Source organism: Manacus vitellinus, unplaced genomic scaffold (assembly GCF_001715985.3).
Source record: "Manacus vitellinus isolate BGI_N305 unplaced genomic scaffold, ASM171598v3 scaffold_112_pilon, whole genome shotgun sequence".
Lineage (NCBI taxonomy): Eukaryota > Metazoa > Chordata > Aves > Passeriformes > Pipridae > Manacus > Manacus vitellinus.
Window position 1 is genome coordinate 187,496 of NW_021938853.1, and position 18,893 is coordinate 206,388.

General features: G+C 47.5%; 2 protein-coding genes across 11 annotated transcripts in view; one reads left to right on the forward strand and one right to left on the reverse strand.

Annotated features, from left to right (window-relative positions):
• GRSF1 (G-rich RNA sequence binding factor 1) overlaps positions 1 to 517 on the forward strand; it is a gene marked incomplete at its 5' end in the record, with an annotated part of 6,335 nt that extends 5,818 nt beyond the window's left edge. The window contains one exon of the mRNA XM_029965638.1: positions 270 to 517. The remainder of the gene's footprint in view (positions 1 to 269) is intronic.
• Positions 518 to 643: 126 nt separating this feature from the next.
• The window catches only part of RUFY3 (RUN and FYVE domain containing 3), a 31,403-nt gene continuing 13,153 nt past the window's right edge, over positions 644 to 18,893 (reverse strand). For 4 of the 10 annotated variants that reach the window (XM_018089027.3, XM_018089024.3, XM_018089026.3 and 1 more), the window contains 17 exons: positions 14,189 to 14,362; positions 13,346 to 13,463; positions 12,796 to 12,897; positions 12,300 to 12,423; positions 12,036 to 12,097; positions 11,882 to 11,947; positions 11,710 to 11,779; positions 10,869 to 10,961; positions 10,346 to 10,426; positions 9,801 to 9,968; positions 9,023 to 9,120; positions 6,005 to 6,124; positions 4,841 to 4,943; positions 4,228 to 4,307; positions 3,087 to 3,114; positions 2,768 to 2,842; positions 644 to 2,473 (listed from right to left, as the gene is read on the reverse strand). In XM_018089027.3, coding sequence (XP_017944516.1) covers positions 2,330 to 2,473; positions 2,768 to 2,842; positions 3,087 to 3,114; positions 4,228 to 4,307; positions 4,841 to 4,943; positions 6,005 to 6,124; positions 9,023 to 9,120; positions 9,801 to 9,968; positions 10,346 to 10,426; positions 10,869 to 10,961; positions 11,710 to 11,779; positions 11,882 to 11,947; positions 12,036 to 12,097; positions 12,300 to 12,423; positions 12,796 to 12,897; positions 13,346 to 13,463; positions 14,189 to 14,348 — 1,692 coding nt within the window. In that variant the 5' untranslated portion in view covers positions 14,349 to 14,362 and the 3' untranslated portion in view covers positions 644 to 2,329. Of the gene's footprint in view, positions 2,474 to 2,767; positions 2,843 to 3,086; positions 3,115 to 4,227; positions 4,308 to 4,840; positions 4,944 to 6,004; positions 6,125 to 6,317; positions 8,480 to 9,022; positions 9,121 to 9,800; positions 9,969 to 10,345; positions 10,427 to 10,868; positions 10,962 to 11,709; positions 11,780 to 11,881; positions 11,948 to 12,035; positions 12,098 to 12,299; positions 12,424 to 12,795; positions 12,898 to 13,345; positions 13,464 to 14,188; positions 14,363 to 17,832; positions 17,887 to 18,661; positions 18,683 to 18,893 lie in introns of those variants that run through there. The other 6 variants (XM_018089023.3, XM_018089021.3, XM_018089029.3 and 3 more) reach the window with 5 other exon arrangements.

Genomic DNA, 18,893 nt, shown 5'->3' on the forward strand with positions numbered 1-18,893 from the left:
CCTCCCACCTGCATCCTGGGCAGCCTCCCTGGCAGCTCCCTCCTGTTGTCCCATGCACTGAGGGAATTTACCATCTGCCACCCTCTGTGCATGTGCTGCAGCCCCCCCAGACATGTCCCACCTGGAGTCTGTGGTACTTTACTGCTGCCAACCTGTACTATTCTAACAGAATTTAAACTGGGAATAAAATGCAGTAGGGCAGGGGGAGAAAGGAAAGCACTAAGCTGCAGCAAGAGAATGATTTTTATTTTCCCTCTTCCCTTTATCAGGCCGGGTGAACACGTTCCTTGTGTATGAGGGTGAACATCGGGTACAAGTGTCAGCGCTCAGCAAGGAGGACAAACTGTAAGATCTAGTTTAGCCTTGTGTAAGAGGAGCATGTAATAAATGTGCTGGACTGTGGGGAGTGTTACAAAAGCAGCAGCAGCTGCACTGCAGGAATGGTCAATGGGTGGAGCAGTCCTGGGCTCCAGGTGCAGAACGGTGCATTAATAAACACCAGGACTGACAACTGACAGCAGCTGAGTGATCTGAGTCCTCACACGGGTGCACAGTGTAGCTCTGAATCCTTTCAGACCTGCAGCCCAAGTGGAATGGGATGGAAGGACCACTCAGGACACCAGAAGTGGGTGATCAAGTTTTCTTTATTGTGTGAAACAAAATTAACATCAGAAAATTAACATCAGAAAACTTGCCCCCCCCTTCCCAACCCCAGTGTCCAGGTGTCAGCCCACGCTGGCATCACACGCAGTACCTGAGCACAGAGGGAGCTGGCAGCCACCAGTGCTGTGCTCTCAAGGGGTCTCAGCCACCTCCCTGCTCCATAGAATTTAATTCTCTGTGTCCAGTTTAATGCTCCCTCTACAAGGGAAATTGCCTAGGTCTCACCTTCTCCTGGGGGGATGAGTCACACTGGGCTTGGATGCAAGAATTTTACTGGTTTGGACCTATAGAGTGTGTACAGAAAACTACTGACACTAAATTCAGTGTTTTCTCCATCCATCTCCAGTGTGTCATCCCTTCAGAGAATTCAGGAATTCACTTGAATTCCAGGCTTCTTGTATCTCAACACTGTTTACAACTCCTGTCCTACTTAAAAGGATAGCAACAAGGAAAGGGGTTGGGAAACTGCCACAGGTGGGGAAAAGAGCAAAAAAGAATGTAAGTTTGGTGGCTGAACACACCAAGACCCAGAGGGAACTAGGAGAAATAATTCCTGGTACAAACCAGCACCAACCACATCAGTAACCTCAGCTCTGAGAAGCTTTTCCTGCAGTTCCAGCCACTCTAAAGACTACTATTAACTAGGGTTAATTCTCCTCCAAGGAATTAACCACTAAGCCCTAATAACATCTGTACAAACCCCAATGCATTTGTCACATCAATGCATCCATTTGCTATGGACTGTGGAACATTCTGTGGTCTGAGACTGCAGGAGGTGCCAGTGGGAAAAGGAGTGAACACTCCTGTGACACAAGGAAGCCACCACCGCTCTTTGGAGTAACAAAATTCCTTGAGGGAACAGCAACAAAGAATGAACCATGAAACCTCTCTGAACTGTGTTTGCAATTACAACTGGGAGAAGGTGAAAAGTGTTCCCGTATTATTTTGATACAACAAAAAGTGAAATGCCAGGTTTATGGCCACAATGTTTCCATGTGCGCAAGGGGGAGAGGTGGATCCAAGTGGCCCTAAACCAGAGCATGATGGGAATTTGGCCCATCTCCTAAAGCACAGAGGGGGAACAGAACATTCACAGCTTGGTTTGGGGTTTCCCTGTGCAGAGCAAGCCCTTGGTCAGAGCCCTGAGCCAAGGAAATGCAGGTAGAACATGTTAACTAGTGCCTCACTTGGCCTGCTCACACTGTGTACCGGGGTCCCAGGGATGAGCCAGACTGTCCAAGACAGCTGGGAAAGGAAATGGGATTTCAAGTGCAGCCAGACATGAGGAATACCAGTGCTCCAGCTGGTTTTCAGGGAGCCTTTGCTCAGCAGCAGCACATGCCCAACACCACACGTGTGAGGGCAAGAACATTCCCAACTTACACATGCAAACACAGCTCTGGTTTGGGCAGGGGCGCCCTGAGACTGCTCCAGCACACACTGGGGCTGCTCCATGTGACATTCCCAATGCAGTTCTCCACAGCACAATTGGATTTTGGTACAGGGAAGGCTCAGAATGTTGTTTTAGTCACAAGAGACTCTAAACACCAAGAAGCTGCTTCCCTCCAACCTCCAAAGCACACAAGCAAGTGTCCTCACGTTCCCCTTGAACAACTCCAGAAACACCATCAGCTACAACCGTTGTCACCCCTCTGCCACCCATTCCCTACAAGGGGCTGCTGGAATACTGCTGGATGAGCTGCTGGTGGCAGGGATTGCAGACACGCTCAGGGTTGATGCTGGATGGGAGGGGCAGCTCGTGTGCTGAACAGGCTTCACAGAAGGTGCCCCCACAGTTCTTGCAGATGTTCTGGAATGCAGGAAAAGCACAGAAATCAAGGAGAGGTTCAGGACTTGGCAGATCAACTGAGGGAAAAAACTGAGCTCAAAGGGAAGAAGCTGCTCAGGGGCAGGAAAAACAAAGCACTGAACAGGGCAGAGGGGAACCCTGGAGCCACCAGTATTTAACAAGGTTATATTAAGGGCAGAGGGGCCTGCAAGGGCTCATTTCTTTGTCCAAGTCACCAGCAGGAATCTGTGATTCCAAAACAAAACCCAGAGGGAAGGCAGTCACCAGGTGTGGGCCATGTCAATCCTAAGTTACCTTTCTTCGGTTCCGGCTGCTCTCCTCCTGGCAGAGCTGGCACATCTCAGCATGTCCAGGGCCCAACAGCTGCTCCTAAACACCAAGGCAAAACCAACACACTCCGTGAGAGAGCTCTGCAGCAACAAGGAGGGAACTAAGCATCTTAAACAAGAGCTGACAGGCAGGAATTCCCAGTGAACAGGACAACACAAGTGTTGTAACATCCCAGTGACAGTCTGGGGTCTGGCTGTGCTTTGCCAGGCACCCAGGGGGAATCAGGAATGGATTTTAGTTCATTGGATATACAGGAGCAAAACCAAGACGGAGTATCACTCACCTGTTCTTCCTGCTTGCTGCTTGGTGACCTACAAGGGAACAACAGTGTCACTTGGAACAGGGCTTCCATCACCACAGCTTTTAAATAAAGTACCTGGGCTACCAGGGAATTGCCTTACCTGGTTTTTAAAACCCTCCCCCCATATGGATTTTTGAGTAGCACTCCTACCTAAATGGGAAGAACAGGCAAAAAACCTGCAGGAGAGCCAAGGAGGGGAGCATGAACATGGAAAAGACTGTTTAGATGGTACCAATACAGCCTGAAACTGGCTTTAAACTTGGGCCTGCAGATTTGATGCCTACACATGCTGTGAACAAGCAGCTAAAGCACCATGAGGCCTTGCAGGCAAATCATCAGCCTGACCCTCACCTGCTAAAACATTCCAGGTGAAACAGGGCTAAAAAGCATCTTGGGCACAGACGGTTTTCAGTACCTGGCAAAGCAGACTGGAACTGAGCTTATGCTATTTTTAAGATGCTACTTTCCTGATTAGCTTCCCTTCAGGACTCAGTGTGCTGCACCAGAGCCCTGACATTCAGAGCACTTCCCATGGGCTGTTCCATCCTCAAGCCAAGGCCTCAGCACAGAGCTGTGCCCAGGGGCTTTGAAAACATCTTTTAACATTTAAACCCAAATACTACAGAAACCCTACAACAAGAATCCTCTAATATTCAGGTTGGACACAAGCAATCTGAGCCACATTTTTACACAACCATCTTAAAAATCTTAAGTTTTTTTCTCCAACAGCTTCTCTTTATTAGCTCTAAACACCACTGATCCTCCAACCCTTCTCCTTTCCCTCACCAAAAATACTTTGGACATGAGTCCCCAAGGTCTTGCACTTGGCTTACCAAAGTTTCTTGAGTCAGAAAAATTAGTAAGCAGCAGATTTCAACAGAAACCAATTCAAAGGTAAATTAGAGACAGATGGAGCCTTTCCCATCTGGAAGTGCTGATGGCAAGCAACAGAACCTCCTCCTTCCCTTTGAGAGCTATGGAAAAGCAGCTCTCAACGAAGAGTGGAAATATTTCTCAGAAAGGGAAGTTGGACTATTCCAAACTCCCCATCAGCACAGTAATCTGAGAAAGGGAACCAGGACTTCAGAAAGGAGGCAGAAATGAGGTTTGTTTCCTTCCCTACCTGTGTGGCAGGACACTGTTCTCCTCTCTCAGTGCCTGTTTCAGTTTAGCATTTTCTTCCTGGATTTTGACCTTCCCATCCTGCCAAAAGGAAACATTCACCCGTCAGGTACACTAGAGGAAGACTCCAGTTTCACTCCTGCCACATGCAAGGGGAGACTTGGCATTGCTATTTTGGGATACTGGTCTGCTCCTCCTTGGCACAGAGGAGTATTTGGGCACCAATCTCCCCTGGGAGCAGTTCTCTGTGCTTTCTTTTTGCTGTGAACAAAGAGTGGACTGCACATTTCAGAGATGGGCTCTTAAACTTCACTGGAATTATGTGTAATATTGGTGAAAAAAGACATAACTGCATCACTGAAGCATCCCAGGGAGCCCAGTGAAGGCAACTCAAGTGTGGCAGTACATGACAACTGTGGAAGTCGTCTGTTACTGCATAGTTCACATCATTACAACTCTAACTGCCTGCTCAGTGTGTGTAAAAACCCTTACAAAGCCCCTTGGGTCATGGCACATGAACACCACCTATTTATTGCCTGAGAAAGCTCAGGAAAAGCAAACGAGCCAAGTGAAACTGCACCTCAAACCTGAGCCAAGAGCCTAAGTCTCATTACCTGTCTTAGCCAGTTCTTTGGCCCTTTTTTGTTTTCTTGGCCACACTGCTGACTGTGGGACCATCTGTCTCTTTCCCGCCTCAGTTCCAGTTCTAGGTGGTTCCTGGAATATTGAGGTGGAATTGTGATTAAAGGATGGTTTGGGGACAGTTGGCACTGAGAGCTGATGAACTGTTTAACCCTCTCTTCACACCCCCAACTAAGAGCTGAGAAGTGCCTCTTGGACTCCCAAGCTGTCTCGCAGTGTGTTAAACCATAACACGTCAGGATGGAAAATCTCCAAGTCCTTCATCTAATTCTGGCACAATCTGATGCAAAACCAGACCCATTTGCCTGTGTCCTCCTAAGCTCACCCACAGACACCCAGGACCAAAGCCACTTGCTGGTTGTCTGAGCAGCCTCTGCAGCTTTGTGAAAAAGGAAACAAAGAGCTGGGCCAGGAGGGGGAGAAGGGACAACTCCCCCCCGTGTATCCAGCAATGCCCCCACAGAATTCACCCCGGTGACCTTGCGACAAGCCGCAGATGCGTCATGGCTGCAGGAGGAGATGCTCTTCTATTTTAAGGAAAGAGGATTTGTCTGTGTCCCTGACACTGCTCGAGTGATGACACTGCAGGGGAAAATGGGATGGCTCTTGACAAGGTCTCTCCGTTTGGCTTCCAGCAAAAACAAGAGCAGCTTTACCAGGGAAAAAGTACAAATCACAGCAGCGTGTGTCAGACTGACAACCAGGATCACTTCCCTTGCTCCACACCCTTCAGTGGTTGCTCTAGGCAGAGGTTTCACTGTTCCATCCCTGCCCATGATAACTGTTAGATCCCAAATTAGCACAGAATCACAGGAAGGTTTGCGTAGACAGGGACCTTACACATCTCATTCCACCCCATGCCATGGGCAGGGACACCTTGCACTAGACCAGGTTGTTCCAAGCCGTGTCCAACCTGGCCTTGAACACTTCCAGGGATGGGGCAGCCACAACTATTCCAGCAGCCTATGCCAGTGCCTAAATAATGGGCTTTTTCCAAGGATTTTCATCCCGGGGGTTACTCCTGTTGGCATCTAGCCTGTCACTTGCCTCACTCCCACTCCATCCCCTGTTTTCCTACTCTCCATTAGACACAGCAAGAACAGCCCAGGAAAGAGGTTGGAAAAGGATCTCTTCACCGCTGTCTGGAGAGCTCTTCCACTTCCAGCTGCAGGCTGTTGATTTTGTCCCCAAACTCCTGCTTGAAGAGCCGGTTGTCCTGCTGGGCCAGCTGCCGTTCCTTCTCTGCCTGTCGCAATCTGGATTTGAGCCACATGAACTTGTGATAAAAAACAAAAGCCATGGTGGGGAGGAAGACTGAGTTTAACCAACAAATAAAAAACCCAGTGAAAAGGTAAAGCCAAAAAAAAAAAAAAAGGGAATGGTAAAAACAATGGAAAGGAGAAAGACAGTTCAAAGCAAAGCAAAATGGGAGGTGAACCAGGCAGAAACTCTCATTTTCCATAGTTTTTATTTTATCACTACAGTTTACAGCCATTAGATGAGAAACAGAAAACATCACTTTTATCCAGATCCAAAGCAAACCTCAAGTACACAGAATTTAAAGTCCAATTGGATTTTAATGTACGTTACATTTCAGCTTTGCACAGGTAACTGGAACTTGCAACATAGGTTATAGCTACTCTATTGAGAATTAGTGCAGGTTCCTGGTCTCCCACGGATTGACACTCGGCTCAAGCGCCAGGCATCGGTACAGCAACACATTCCCACTCTGGGCCTGACATCAGAAACAGCCAGATCCTTAATTCTGTCTGGTTTCAGTGTTACTGACACCAACCCCACCAGCCCCAACCCCCTGTTCCTACAGCAGAACTGTGGGAAGGGACAGGGGGGCTCCCTGTACTAATGGGCTCTTTGGATACCTTGATCAAAGCTTCCACCTTTTCCTTAGGATTCTTTTTTCTCCAGGCAGTTAGGAGTTTGTAGTAGCAGGTTACTGAAGGGTGAGTTTATAGGTTCAAGCATGCAGCTCGGGCATGGCAGGGAGGTTTCCAACAGGGCTGTGCCAGTGCCTGTGCTGAGAGCCCACGGAATAAGCCACGTGGTGGCCCACGCTCACATCCAGGGGGACCAGGCTGAGCCCCATGGATTTTTGACCACACCAGCAAGGACCAAAGTGTTCCCTCCCCACTTGTTTCAGTCATGTTTGCCACCCACTGCCCCAAGAAGTGCCATCCCACAGGACAAAGGGAGAACTGGCATCAAAGAATTACTACAGGCGTCTCACCAGAGAAAAAAAACCCCTTATTCAACACTGAAAACCCCCAAATCTGATCTTCCAAATGAAAGAATATCTCTACGAGTGCTTATAACCTAAGGCCCACAAGAGGCCAGCACGGGGACTTGTGTGATCAGAGTATATTAGTTTATAATAGTCCAAGCTACAGTTACTTCAGGTTTTGCACCGGGGTGTTAAATTGGCAATTATTTCTCTTATTGCGAGCTGATTCCAAGCTTTAGCTGTTCCTCCTTTAGCAAATTCCATTTGTATTGAGCAAGGCAAACTCAGAAGGAAATGAAACAAGTGTAAAAGGCCACTCTTCCCTTTCAACTACCAACTACTCGAACAAGGAAAGGGCAAGGACCAAATTACCATCTCCATTCCCCATCGCTGCGCATTGGGTTCCTTTCCTCTTTATTTGTGTGGGTTTGTTTCTTTTAAAGAAAGGTCAGATTATTTTTTGTAAAACACGTAACTTCCCTTTCTAAGAAGGGGAGACACCTCCCAAAACACCTCTCCTCAGCTTCCTTAGCTTGGGAAGGACCGCAGGGCGTGTCTGGAGGGATTCCTGGCAGAGGTAGAAGCAATGCAAAGAGAAGGAGGTTTCCACTGAACTTACCACTCTATTGTGTTACTCTAAGACACCTATAGCTACTAATTCTGGACACATGAAGTTTAAAGGAAGAAGGATAAAGTCCCCACCCTCCCACCACGTCCCTAAGGCAGAATCCAGGCAAGCTGGTTACGGGAGGGCCGGTCCTCGCCGTGACGGGCCATCGCGTCCTGCCCGCTCGTCTCGGACTCGGGGCTGAACCCACAGAACAGAATTGAACAGGAAACAGCTTGGGGCACACACACAACTACTGTCAACAACTTCCAGGGATGCATTTTCTCATCTACTTCACAAAAAAGGGCAACACAGAAAACGAGCTGACTCTCCCGAGCTGGCCAACGTGATCCCGGCTGAGCCGCGCACACGCCGAGGGCTCCTGCTGCTGTACGGGGTGTGCACCAGCAGGTGGGCAGAGCCACGGATCTCCCACTCCCGGTGCCTTCCTGGGGTGTTTATTGGCCAACTCATTTGGTACTTGAACATGGGTTAAATGGCAAAGTTTGGGATTTTTATACCTGACTCTAAATCTCGGCAGAAAAACTCACTGATTTTAAAAACTCAGCAAATTCCAAATCAACTTTAGGTGACACTTAACATTTTAACAGTTGCTTTTAGCAATTCTCAAGTTCTCCCCTCATGAATGAGTTCTGATGTCAGAGCTGTGAGGTGGCCAGACATAAAAATGTCTAATGATGCTTCTGGATCAGTTTGTTTGCTGCACTATTTAAGGTTTTTGCCTGTTTCACCAAATCCTTTTCACTGTATAAATAAGTCAGAATGAGGATGATGAGAAAACGGAAAAATAATAACAGCAAGAGAAAAAGAGCAAATCAATTAGCTGAGTCGGTACCATAACATATTTTCAAGTAGAGACTTTCTACAAACAGTGACCTTGTTCATCAGGAGCCATTCCCAATATAAACCCTCAAATGAGAGCACTAATGCAGTGCAATGCCCTGCTCATTAACCAGGTCCCAGCCACTCTGTTGAAAGCTGTGCCAGGCTGCCCTCTCACATCCTCCCTTCACTTTCACAAGAGTACTTTTTCCAAGCTCACATTGCTCAGGATCATCAAGAGAATAGTTCAACTGGGGGGATTTTATCCAAAACCAGAGATCTGGAACACCCAAGCCCCTCCAAGCCTGGCCTCTGCTGCAGGCTTGGCTGTCCTGCTCCCGGTGCTCTCCTCAGGCAGCTCTGTCCAGCAGAGCACTCGGACTCTCCCCTGGCTCATTCTGGGTCCCTGGGACACCCCCACTAAAGGACACAGCGTTTGATCATGGTCCAAGCCTCCTGCTTTACCTTTGTTCCAGCTGTTTGATGGTGGCAGCCATCTGATTTGTTTTCTCTTCCAAGCGGCTGTTTAATTCACTCTTCTGTTTCACTCCCATGTCTGAACTCTGGGAAAAGGAGCAGTAAATGCCAAATAAGCCCCAATAAATCAGTCAGCACGTGAAACAACAGGGCAAAAGGCAAAGAGGCAGGAAAAGGTGCTCAAAAAGCAAATGGTCAGGTCAGTATTGTGAGGGCAAATGTCTTGCCACACAGGTGCAGGCTCCATCTGGACCCCACAACAGGGCAATGCCATCATCCATGAAGCTTCCTAGATATGAATAATCCATAATGCAGTGTCTGCTAATATCATTTAATATCTTAATATCATTCAACTGTTTTGCACCAAGCCATTGGCTCAAGGAGCCAATGTTCAAGTTGATTTTAGGATTTATTCTGAGCATCGTGTTGCTCTTTGCAGATGGTGTCATCACACAGTAACTACAGCTGGTACCCTCCAACTGTTGATCCTACTGCAACAGAAGCTCCCACAGCTCCATTTTCACACCCCCAAACCACACAAGGTGCTTTCCCCAGTCTCATGCACACATTTCTGGATCATTAATTTTTCTCCAGAAGAAATGTCCTTTTCCTTTAACCTCCACCACACTCCAATGTTCTTGCAGCAGGACACAAGTGTGCGCAGCCTGTGCCCGTTCCACACCCAGCATCCTTTCAATAGGCAGGAGTAAAAGCACAAGAGCTCTCACTTTTATCTGGAATCCCCTGTATTTCACTACTTCCCTACCTGCAGCTTGAAGGACAGTTCATGCTTTAGGGCCCTGAGATCGTCCAGCTGCTGTCTGAGTGCCACCAGCGCATCCTGCTTCTCACAAACATCCTTCTCCAGCATCTTCATGGCCAGCTCCATCTCCTGCCGCATCCCAATCTGCGCCTCCAGCTCCTTCTCCACGTCCTGGAACACAGGGAGCAGTCAGCACTTCCAGGAGGTCCCCTCAGCACCCAGGGAGAAGCCCCATCACCGGGGCTCCTGCCCACCACCCGTACCCAGGAGCGTGCTGCACTGCCACAGCATCACAGTCACACCTCTGACAAGGAATCCACATGGAGGCCAGTATGAAAGCCAGGTGAGCAGCATGGAGGCAGGGAGTCAGGGAATTCTACATGGACCCATCTTTGTGGTGGAATGGACTAGGGAAAAGCTGGTAGATTTTGTTTCCTAAAACCCTTCTGCTCTGGCATGTTTCTCCCCACACACTGTATTGAACAGCTCTGAGTGGCAGGGCCTGTCTTAGCTATTTGGGGTGACCCCTGAGCCCCCCCAGTCCTCACCAGCCGCAGCTGTGTCTCCTCCTTCAGCTGTTTCCGAGCCTCAGTCAGTGCCTGCCCGTCAGCAGTTCTGTCCTTGGTGACCTGAGGTAACAGACACAGTTCACTTGGCATCATGTACTGCTAACCCTCACTTTTCCTCAGTATTTGCTTCTCCCCACCACTAAGAAAAACAAATGTGCAACAATTCAGGCCAAAACAGCACAACTACATCCCAGTTTTCCTGCCACCCCCTCCCTGCTGTCCCTGACACCTTGCCCAGGCAGCCATGAGCTCACTGAGGAAGCTCCCGGCTCCACGCACGCTCACTGCTCCATGCCTACAGCCAGGCAGCATTCCTTGGGGACAAGGCCCATCTGTTCCCTCTGCACAGGACCCACCTGCAGCCACTCCAATCTATTGCGGGGTTTGTGTGAGATACACCAGGAAATAAAGTGTGTTCCCAACACTGACTCCTCGGTTGAATTGGGGCTGGGCCTGCCCCAAGGCTCAGCAATCACACACATGCACATACACACACCCCGACCTTCCGACTGGACTCCAGGATGTAAGAACTTTCTTCCTTAACCCGTTCCATCTCTTCCTGCAGTGTAATGATCCTGTTGTTGGCAACTGCAAGCTGGGAACACAACACAACAGTAACCTATCCAAGATGTATTTCACTTTTTTTTTCTCCTCTCTAGGGCTCAGAGAAGGGTGATTTGGCTGCAAACAGGAGGAGCAGCTCACACCACCCTGAGGGACAGGACACTTGGCTCACAGCAACTCCCAGCATGTCCCTGTGTCACCAGAACCACTGGGAGACTTCACTGAGCAGCTAAATAATCCAAACCCAAAAAATACCACAGTCACCACTCCAACTCATGTCCTGCTGTCATGAAGTGAGTGGTTTAAAGTCGCTTAAAAAATCACCAGCAAGGGTGATACCACGTCACAGTGCAGGTAATAAACCAGAAGCCACTTATTCTACTCAGGTGAGACCTCCTGTCACCCATTTTGTCAGGGAACTGACCCCAAAAGATTTTACACTACATATATGCCATTACTAATGAGCTGCAACACCCATTTTAAACCACAGGTTGTACCTATGCCTCAGGTACCAGCCATTTGTAATGCTCAGACTAAATATTTTATCTATAATGACACTCTTTTATTTCTTGCAAATTTACGTAAACATATGGTTGTTTTTCCACCTCATGCTCAGTAGCAACAGCAAGTGACATTGCTTGGCAGGTGAGTTATTCCAGTTCCATCACTAAACTCCCATCATTCAGTACACCAGAAATGTGAATAAACTCCTCCCTCCCTTGTTACTACTCCCTGATTCCCAAAGGCCAAAGCATCAGATGATTTTCCATCACACTTACCTCCTCAGTCAGCTTAGTGTTGGATTTTTCCAAGGCATCCACCTTGGCTTGTAGGTTGTTTACTGTAGCACTGTTGAAGAGAAAAAGCCCTACAGTAATTCCTTCTTTTTTAAAAATCCCATTTTCTCTCTTCTTCTACAAGATAATAAAGAGCCAACAGATCATGTCTTACCTTAAATGTCTATTGAGTTCTTCCACATAGTTCTTCTGGTCCAAAATAGCAGTTATCTGACCATCTCTGGAAAAAAAGAAACAGGGTAACCTGGAATACTTGAATACAAGTTCCCAAGAGAGGAGCAGCAGGACAACTGTGTGTGTGCACCTACCCTTCACTGCCTTTTGTGCTGTTCCCATCTTTCAAATACATGGAGAAATCAATCACTCCAACCTAGAGAAAAAGCAATTTGCATTTTACATTGAACTCTTGGTTTCTGAGACAAAACCACTGTCTCCAGTTGTGACAGTTTAGAGTTACGACATCATACCTGCTGCACTAGAGCAGTGATCCATTATACCAGTAAGCTATACAAAATTAATGAGCTTTCCAATTTAAAGGAGCAGAACAAAACCATTAAGTGAATGCCCAGTACCTGGGAGTCCAGGTCTTCTCCCTTCATGCAGAAGTTGGCATCGATGACGTTCAAGCCCACGAGGAGGCCGGCGATGATGGCACCTTCCTCTTCCATCATCAGCGCGTTGGGCTCGTAAAATTCACTGCCGGGCACAGGCGAGAGAGACAAGTGAGGGGGCTTTTCCAAGTCAGGTAGGAATGAAGTGACAAGGTCAGAAATCAACCCAGGGCCAGGCTTTTACAGTGAGACAATGTTGTATCTCCTCTGTGCAAATATTTCACCCAATCACCTCTTTAGAACCAAAATCTGAATTAATTCTAATGTATATTTGAGACAGAGGAGATATAACGGTGTTCTTGCTTAATTCAGAAGCTAAGTGGAAGCTCTGCATTTCACAGATGTTACCCCTTCTCAAAAAAAGCACACATATACTTGACCATTTGGTGGCAAAGATGATCAAGATCTTACAAGACAGCAGAAGTGAACCTAACCTGAGAGCAAGCCCAGCACTCACCTGAGAAGATCCTTTCTGTTAATCAAGGCCTTCATGTATTCTGAAAGTTTCTTCTGCATCAGAGCCAGGCGAAGCCAAGCTCTTCCTCTGCCTACAGGTGTCCTGCAAAGGCCAGAAACAAACAGTTCCAGACACTTTGCAAGGCATAGTCACCATCAGCTCTAATAGCCCCACCCTCCCTCAGCATCTCAGACATCAGCCTCAAAACTATTTAACCTGTCATGACCTTCCTGTTAATTCCCATCCTCTGCAGTTTGATTTCATGAGCAGCAAAGGCTGTTCCCATGCCTGACACATCATAACTCCTTCAGTGCTAGCAATATAGGCACTGTTGTCCATAAGTCCCCATGCTCTTAGCACAGCAAGAATATATTCTGTCCTCTCCTCCTGCAGATCCTTGGTTAAGAATAGGTGAGCAATGATCCATTTAAATCACAGCAGGTGGCAGATGTATTCCTGAAAGTTGTGTTTGCCCTTCCTTCCCTTCTTCAGGATCCTTCTCACAATAAAAACCATACTATGTATTCATGCAATAAAAGAGTGTACTTACTTCAGCCCTGGGAGATCCTTAACACTTGCTGTAATCTCTGCAGCCTCAGGGACGAGTTTTTCTACTAGTTCTAGAGGTCCCCAAAAGGACTTATTTTGCCCAAGAAAAGTCTTTTTGGCTAGAAAACAAAGAGACAAAAAATGAGGCTGTTAGGCCCATGCTGACATAACACATTCTCAAACAAGTGAACAAACAGTAGCCAAAAGCTGCCAGAAAGGTTCCTCTGGGGCCACTGCTGCTGGGCAGGCATTTAGTGTCATGGAATCCCAGAGTGGTTTGGGTGGGAAGGGCCCTGAAGGCACCTGGTTCCACTCCCCTCTGCTTTTCATCTTCACCTACCAGCAGGCAAGGACAGCACCTGAAGAACAGTCTGGTACTCGGCAATTTGAGCTGTGACTCTTGTACAGTTAAATACATGCTCTGCTTTAAAAGCAGCTTCAAGCCATGAGCTGCACACAGCTCAAACCCTCAGGTTTGACAGAGCTATTGAGAAAAAAGACCTCTGGGTTGCAGTTCCTCCTCCAGCAAGGAACCATGTCCCTAAAGCATGGGGAAGTGCAGAAAAGAGTCACAAGTTTGCTGAGAGCTTGTTTCACCCCTGATCACTGAGTTACACCCGAGACATCTGAACCGCTGTGTCAAACATGGCAAGCACCTACAGCACCTCCATGTTCCACCTCCCCCAGGTTCTTTTCCCTTCCTGTGGCCTGCCAGGTCCACTGGGATCACAGCAGTGACCCTGCTTAGCCTCTCCTCATTCTCCTGCAGGTTTTGAAACCAAAACTGCTGTTTGTCCCCCCAGCCATGACCAACAGCCCCAAGGACCTCTCCCAGGCCGGTTACCTTTGAGGCCGTGTTTCAGGCAGTGCTCCATCACCACAAAGAACTGCTGCAGAGGGGCATAGTCCGAGTCCAGTGTCCTGCCCAGATTCAGCGCCGACTCGATCAACCCCTTGATGCTCAGTTTGGCCATGTTCATCAGGTTCATGCGTTCGTTAGCCATGAGGTAATTGGGGTCTGTTAAAGAAGGAAGAAAAATTCTGCTGAGTAACAAAAGCTATTTTTATTACACTAAAACATCCCACCTTTCTCCTTTTGTTCCTCAGCTTTGAGGACATTTTTGGGGCCGTGACACTTTCACACGAGGCACTCTGTAGGCCTTTTGTGGAGAAAAATCAACAGCACCTAGTATTTTATGGCCAAAGCTACAACATAGGAATAGACAATGTATCACACTGAGGGTGCCTCAGTACTTCAAGTAACTACAGCAGCTCCCAATTTTCATTAGGAGAAGTTTGAAGCCTACTGTTAACCCTGTGCTTTACACTATGACAATGTGTTATGGCTGTCACTTCTTCCAGCTCACATCCCCAGCTACAAACTGGTAAGAACCCTCCACTTGTGGTTTGTTCTTCCATCTAAAGACCACCACGGACCTGCTCACACTTAATCCAGCAATGTATCTGTATCCCACCTCGCATTTCTCCCACAACATGGCTGTAACACTTCATCTCTGTTTGTAATTCCCACTAATCTCTGTTTTATCAACACCATTGGTTTTTACTGCTGACAGTAAGGAGCAGGTCTTCATGGCCCTTCTGACAGCTCCTTCTAAATCCCAAAACTCACAGGTCTCCCAGAACTATATTCTTCCTCTACCACATTATAAACATCCAGACCTTGACACTTCCTACACACATCCAATTTTTGAGCCCCAGTTCCCTGGCACAGGCAGTTTCATCCCTGTAAGGCCCACTTATCCAAGGCTGTTGGTAACAGCCACAGATGCTAGAAACAACCTCCACCTTCTCAAGTGAATAAACTACGCCTGGCAGCAGAAACCTAAGGGTACAGATCTAAGCATGAGGCACCTTGTCAGCACCCACCAGCCAAAAAGAGAACCAGGAGCACAGTTTACAGGGCCACACCCAAGTGCACATCACTGTGGGCTGGGAAAACTCCACAGCACAGGGAGAGTGCAGGGCAGGGGCAGCTGTGCTATCCAAACCCGAGACCACAGCCCCTTTGTTCAGTCTTTGCAAAAGCAGCTCAGGACAAGGCCTCTCGTCCCCCATGATCTCCAGGGTGAAGCAGCACCATGTCTCCTTCCCTAAATTTGCCTGAAACCACGCCAGGAGGTACCACCCGGAGCAGCTGAAGGAGGGCAGGTGTGTGCTGGAGCAGGGAGTGCACAGACAGCACCAAGCCAGCTGGAATTGCCATCAATGGACAGCCACGAGCCCAGCTGTGCTCCAGGCCACATCTGCTGCCATGGACAAATGCCCCCTTGTTCAGAGAAATGGCAAACACAGCCAGTTATTCCACTGTCTCCTCCCAACCTCCTCCTGCCAACGAGCAAAGCCATGAAATCCCCTGAAGGTTTTTGCTATTTGTGTCCTGTCCAAGCACTGACTGTCCTGGCTCACACCTTACAAAAAGGCTGAGATTGGGCATTCACAGTTTAGAGAGCTTCCAAGTATTCATGTAGGAATGCAATGCTCACAGCAGCACTGCACTGTGCAAAGACTGAATTCAGTGAGTGAGCTACTATTTGAAGCTGATGAATCTGGCACACTGAGCAGACAACCTGTTCTGGATTTGCAGTCCTTTTTATGACCTGCAGTCTAGCTGACAGTCACCATCACTGGGAATTGAGACTCAGGAAGAAAGGCAGGTATAATAGTGCAAAATCAGACACAGAGCTCTCCTCCTCCTCATCCTCTCTAATCATGGTTCCTCACTGGCCAAGGTCATTGATCTGATGGGCAGCAAGTCAGGCATCCACAGTGACTCCACCTAGGAGCAAATCAATCCCTAATGTAGAATTAAAGGAGCTGTACACAACAGCCACATGGAAAACACCCCTTTAGCTGCCATTATTAACTCATTTGCATTGAAAAATATTTGTCATATCACACTAATCAATGGTTTCTGCTTCATTACTCTGCTGTGAGCAATTGTGTTCTGCATACGCAGCTTATCCAAGATTCTCACCTTGCAGACCAATTAACTTAGAGTATGAAAACCCTCTACCTGGGTTATCCTACACACTCCGTGTCACAAAGCTCAAAAAGTAAAACCTCAGCCATTGAACTTTGCCTTTCCACAGGGTTTGGGTTTCAAAGGAAGGAATTAAACTCTCAAGACACTTTGCTACTCAAATACTGCAGCTCGTACAGAACAGACATGTTTTCTACCCAGCTGCTTCCTGAAGATGTCTCCAAAAGCACCAAAAAATCCTCTAATTTGTTTGAAAGGTCCAATCTGTACCCAAGAACCTGAAAGTCAAGGCAAAAGTCAATGCAATACAGGACCTCAAAGGGTTAAGCTGTGACTGTGGTCTCAGTATTTCTGCTGGTGACAATATATTTTATCACTCCTCAATGATTTACTCTAAAACAATGAAGAATAAACCAAAATAAAGCTGTAACTTTGATCAAAGGCAGGGAGCGATGAAACACTGGAGAAGTGAACAAACCTGCTGAAAACAATGCCAATTCATTTGCATTTCAGCAAGGTTCTCCAGGTACTGAATCCATCTTACAGCAAAAACACCAACTGAAAGCAGCCTGACATTTGGCAAGGTTGCTTCTGTATGACAGGGAAATTTATCCCACCTGACAAAATAAACACAAAAATCAGCACAATATTTTATGAAAAAAAAGGAAGTCTCAAATCTTTCTCTTAAAGCCTGCCTTGGAGATGCCCTTGGCTGGGAAGCAGAATGGGCTGTTGTGCCAGGAGAGAGGAGAACATTCCCAGTGGCTGAGAAGCTGCTGTGCCTGTGAGGCTGCCAGGCAGAGCCCAGGCACAGAACCAGCACAGCAGTTAAAGGCACCATCCATGAGGGTGACAGCAAGGGATCAGTGCACTCAGTGCATCAGAACATCAGCCTTTTGTGCTGCAAACACTTGAACCCCAAGCAGCAGCATTTCACCTAATTAACAATTTGCCTGACTGCTCCCTAAATTGGGGATTCAATTATTTCACATTCACACCATTTTTAGGAATCGAGCAAGAAACACCGTAAATAAATTTCCCTTTTAGTACTGCACGAGTTTTAATGGACATTTTGCATTACAAGTTCTAGAGTCACTTTTGTCAAGCCTCGAGTAGGTAAATATAAATACTTGAGAAAATCTGAATCCTCAGGGTTATTTCTGAATTATTTTTTTTAATTCAGCTTCCATATATTGCTGCAATCTTTTAAGCTGTGTTTCTGTCAGGCTGAGGAAAACATTGCCTCTGAATGCATTTAGTAGAAGGCAACTAGCCTTTGTTGATTCACTTTTTCTACCTCCCCTTCAAGTACAAATAGTAAAACAACCAACTTTGAAACATTTATTTTAAGCAACATAGAGAAAAGGCCAGAAAGGCACAGCTATTGGCTCTGGAAAGGAAAAGTGCATTTTGCACTCAGGCTCAGAGTGACAGGGCAGAAGGCAATGATGGGCACAGACAAGAGGGGTGAGATGTGTGGAACGCACCTTCGGAATCATCGCGCAATTGCTCCACCACATCTGTCAAATCCTCCCAAGAGTCTTTGCAAACAGCAAAAGGAAAGGAAAAGAAAGAAAAATGTCATGCAAGCCGTGATCTAAAGGAAAGATTCAAAATCAAGGTACAAGCAAAAGGGTAACTGAAAGGGAGATTTGCATCATACAAGGCTTAATTCAGAGAGGCAAGAGATCTGCAAGTCAAAAGGGTTTATTAGTCTGCACAAAGCAACAGAGCAAAGCATTTTCCTCCCAGATCAGGGTAGGCTTCAGTAAAGCTGCAGAAGCTTTGTTTTTGCATTAACACAAGCAATGTTTTTGTAAAGCACTTCCTAAAAGGAAAAGTAACAAAAGCATTATTTTATTTGTAAGATAAAAGCACTGAACTTCAGATATTTAAGCAATGTCAGCATTTGCTTCCATTTCCTCATACCCAGCCCCAAGAGGGAAACAGGCACACTGGGAAGCAGGCACAGGCACGTTCAGGGAAAGGACACACTGAGGGTGCTTTAAGAAGGTTAAACAGAGCTTGAACTCTGTTATGACCATCACCCCAAGTGACAAATCCCTCAGAGGGGACCCAGCTGAGCCTGATGTGGGTCACAGGCGTTGTCACCGTGATGACGATTCCCCAAGTTTTCCATCAGGGAAGCACCTCTCTCCTTGGCAGAAGGAGGGAGGTATCCCGGGAGAGGAGCAGGCAGGACGAGGAAAACTGGTTTCAGCACACCCACAGAGTCCCTGGTTTCCAACCCAGAGAGCCAAGCCGGACAAAGCCCTGGAAGGTCTGACCCCTGAGCATTTTCCACTCCCCACTTACACGCCTGCTCTCCCCAGCACTAATCCGTGATCCGAGGAAGGTCCGAAGCACAGGAAAGGCTCTATCCCGCTTCCCAAGCCACCTATGCTAAAGTCCTGGGCAAAGTACACCCGGTGCTGGGCCCTCCTCCCTCCCACACAGCCACTGCCAGCCTCCTGCCACAGGAGCAGCAAACAGCTCATCCACCAAACAGCAGCAGCCAAATCCCAGGACAGCTAACAAAGAACTGGGC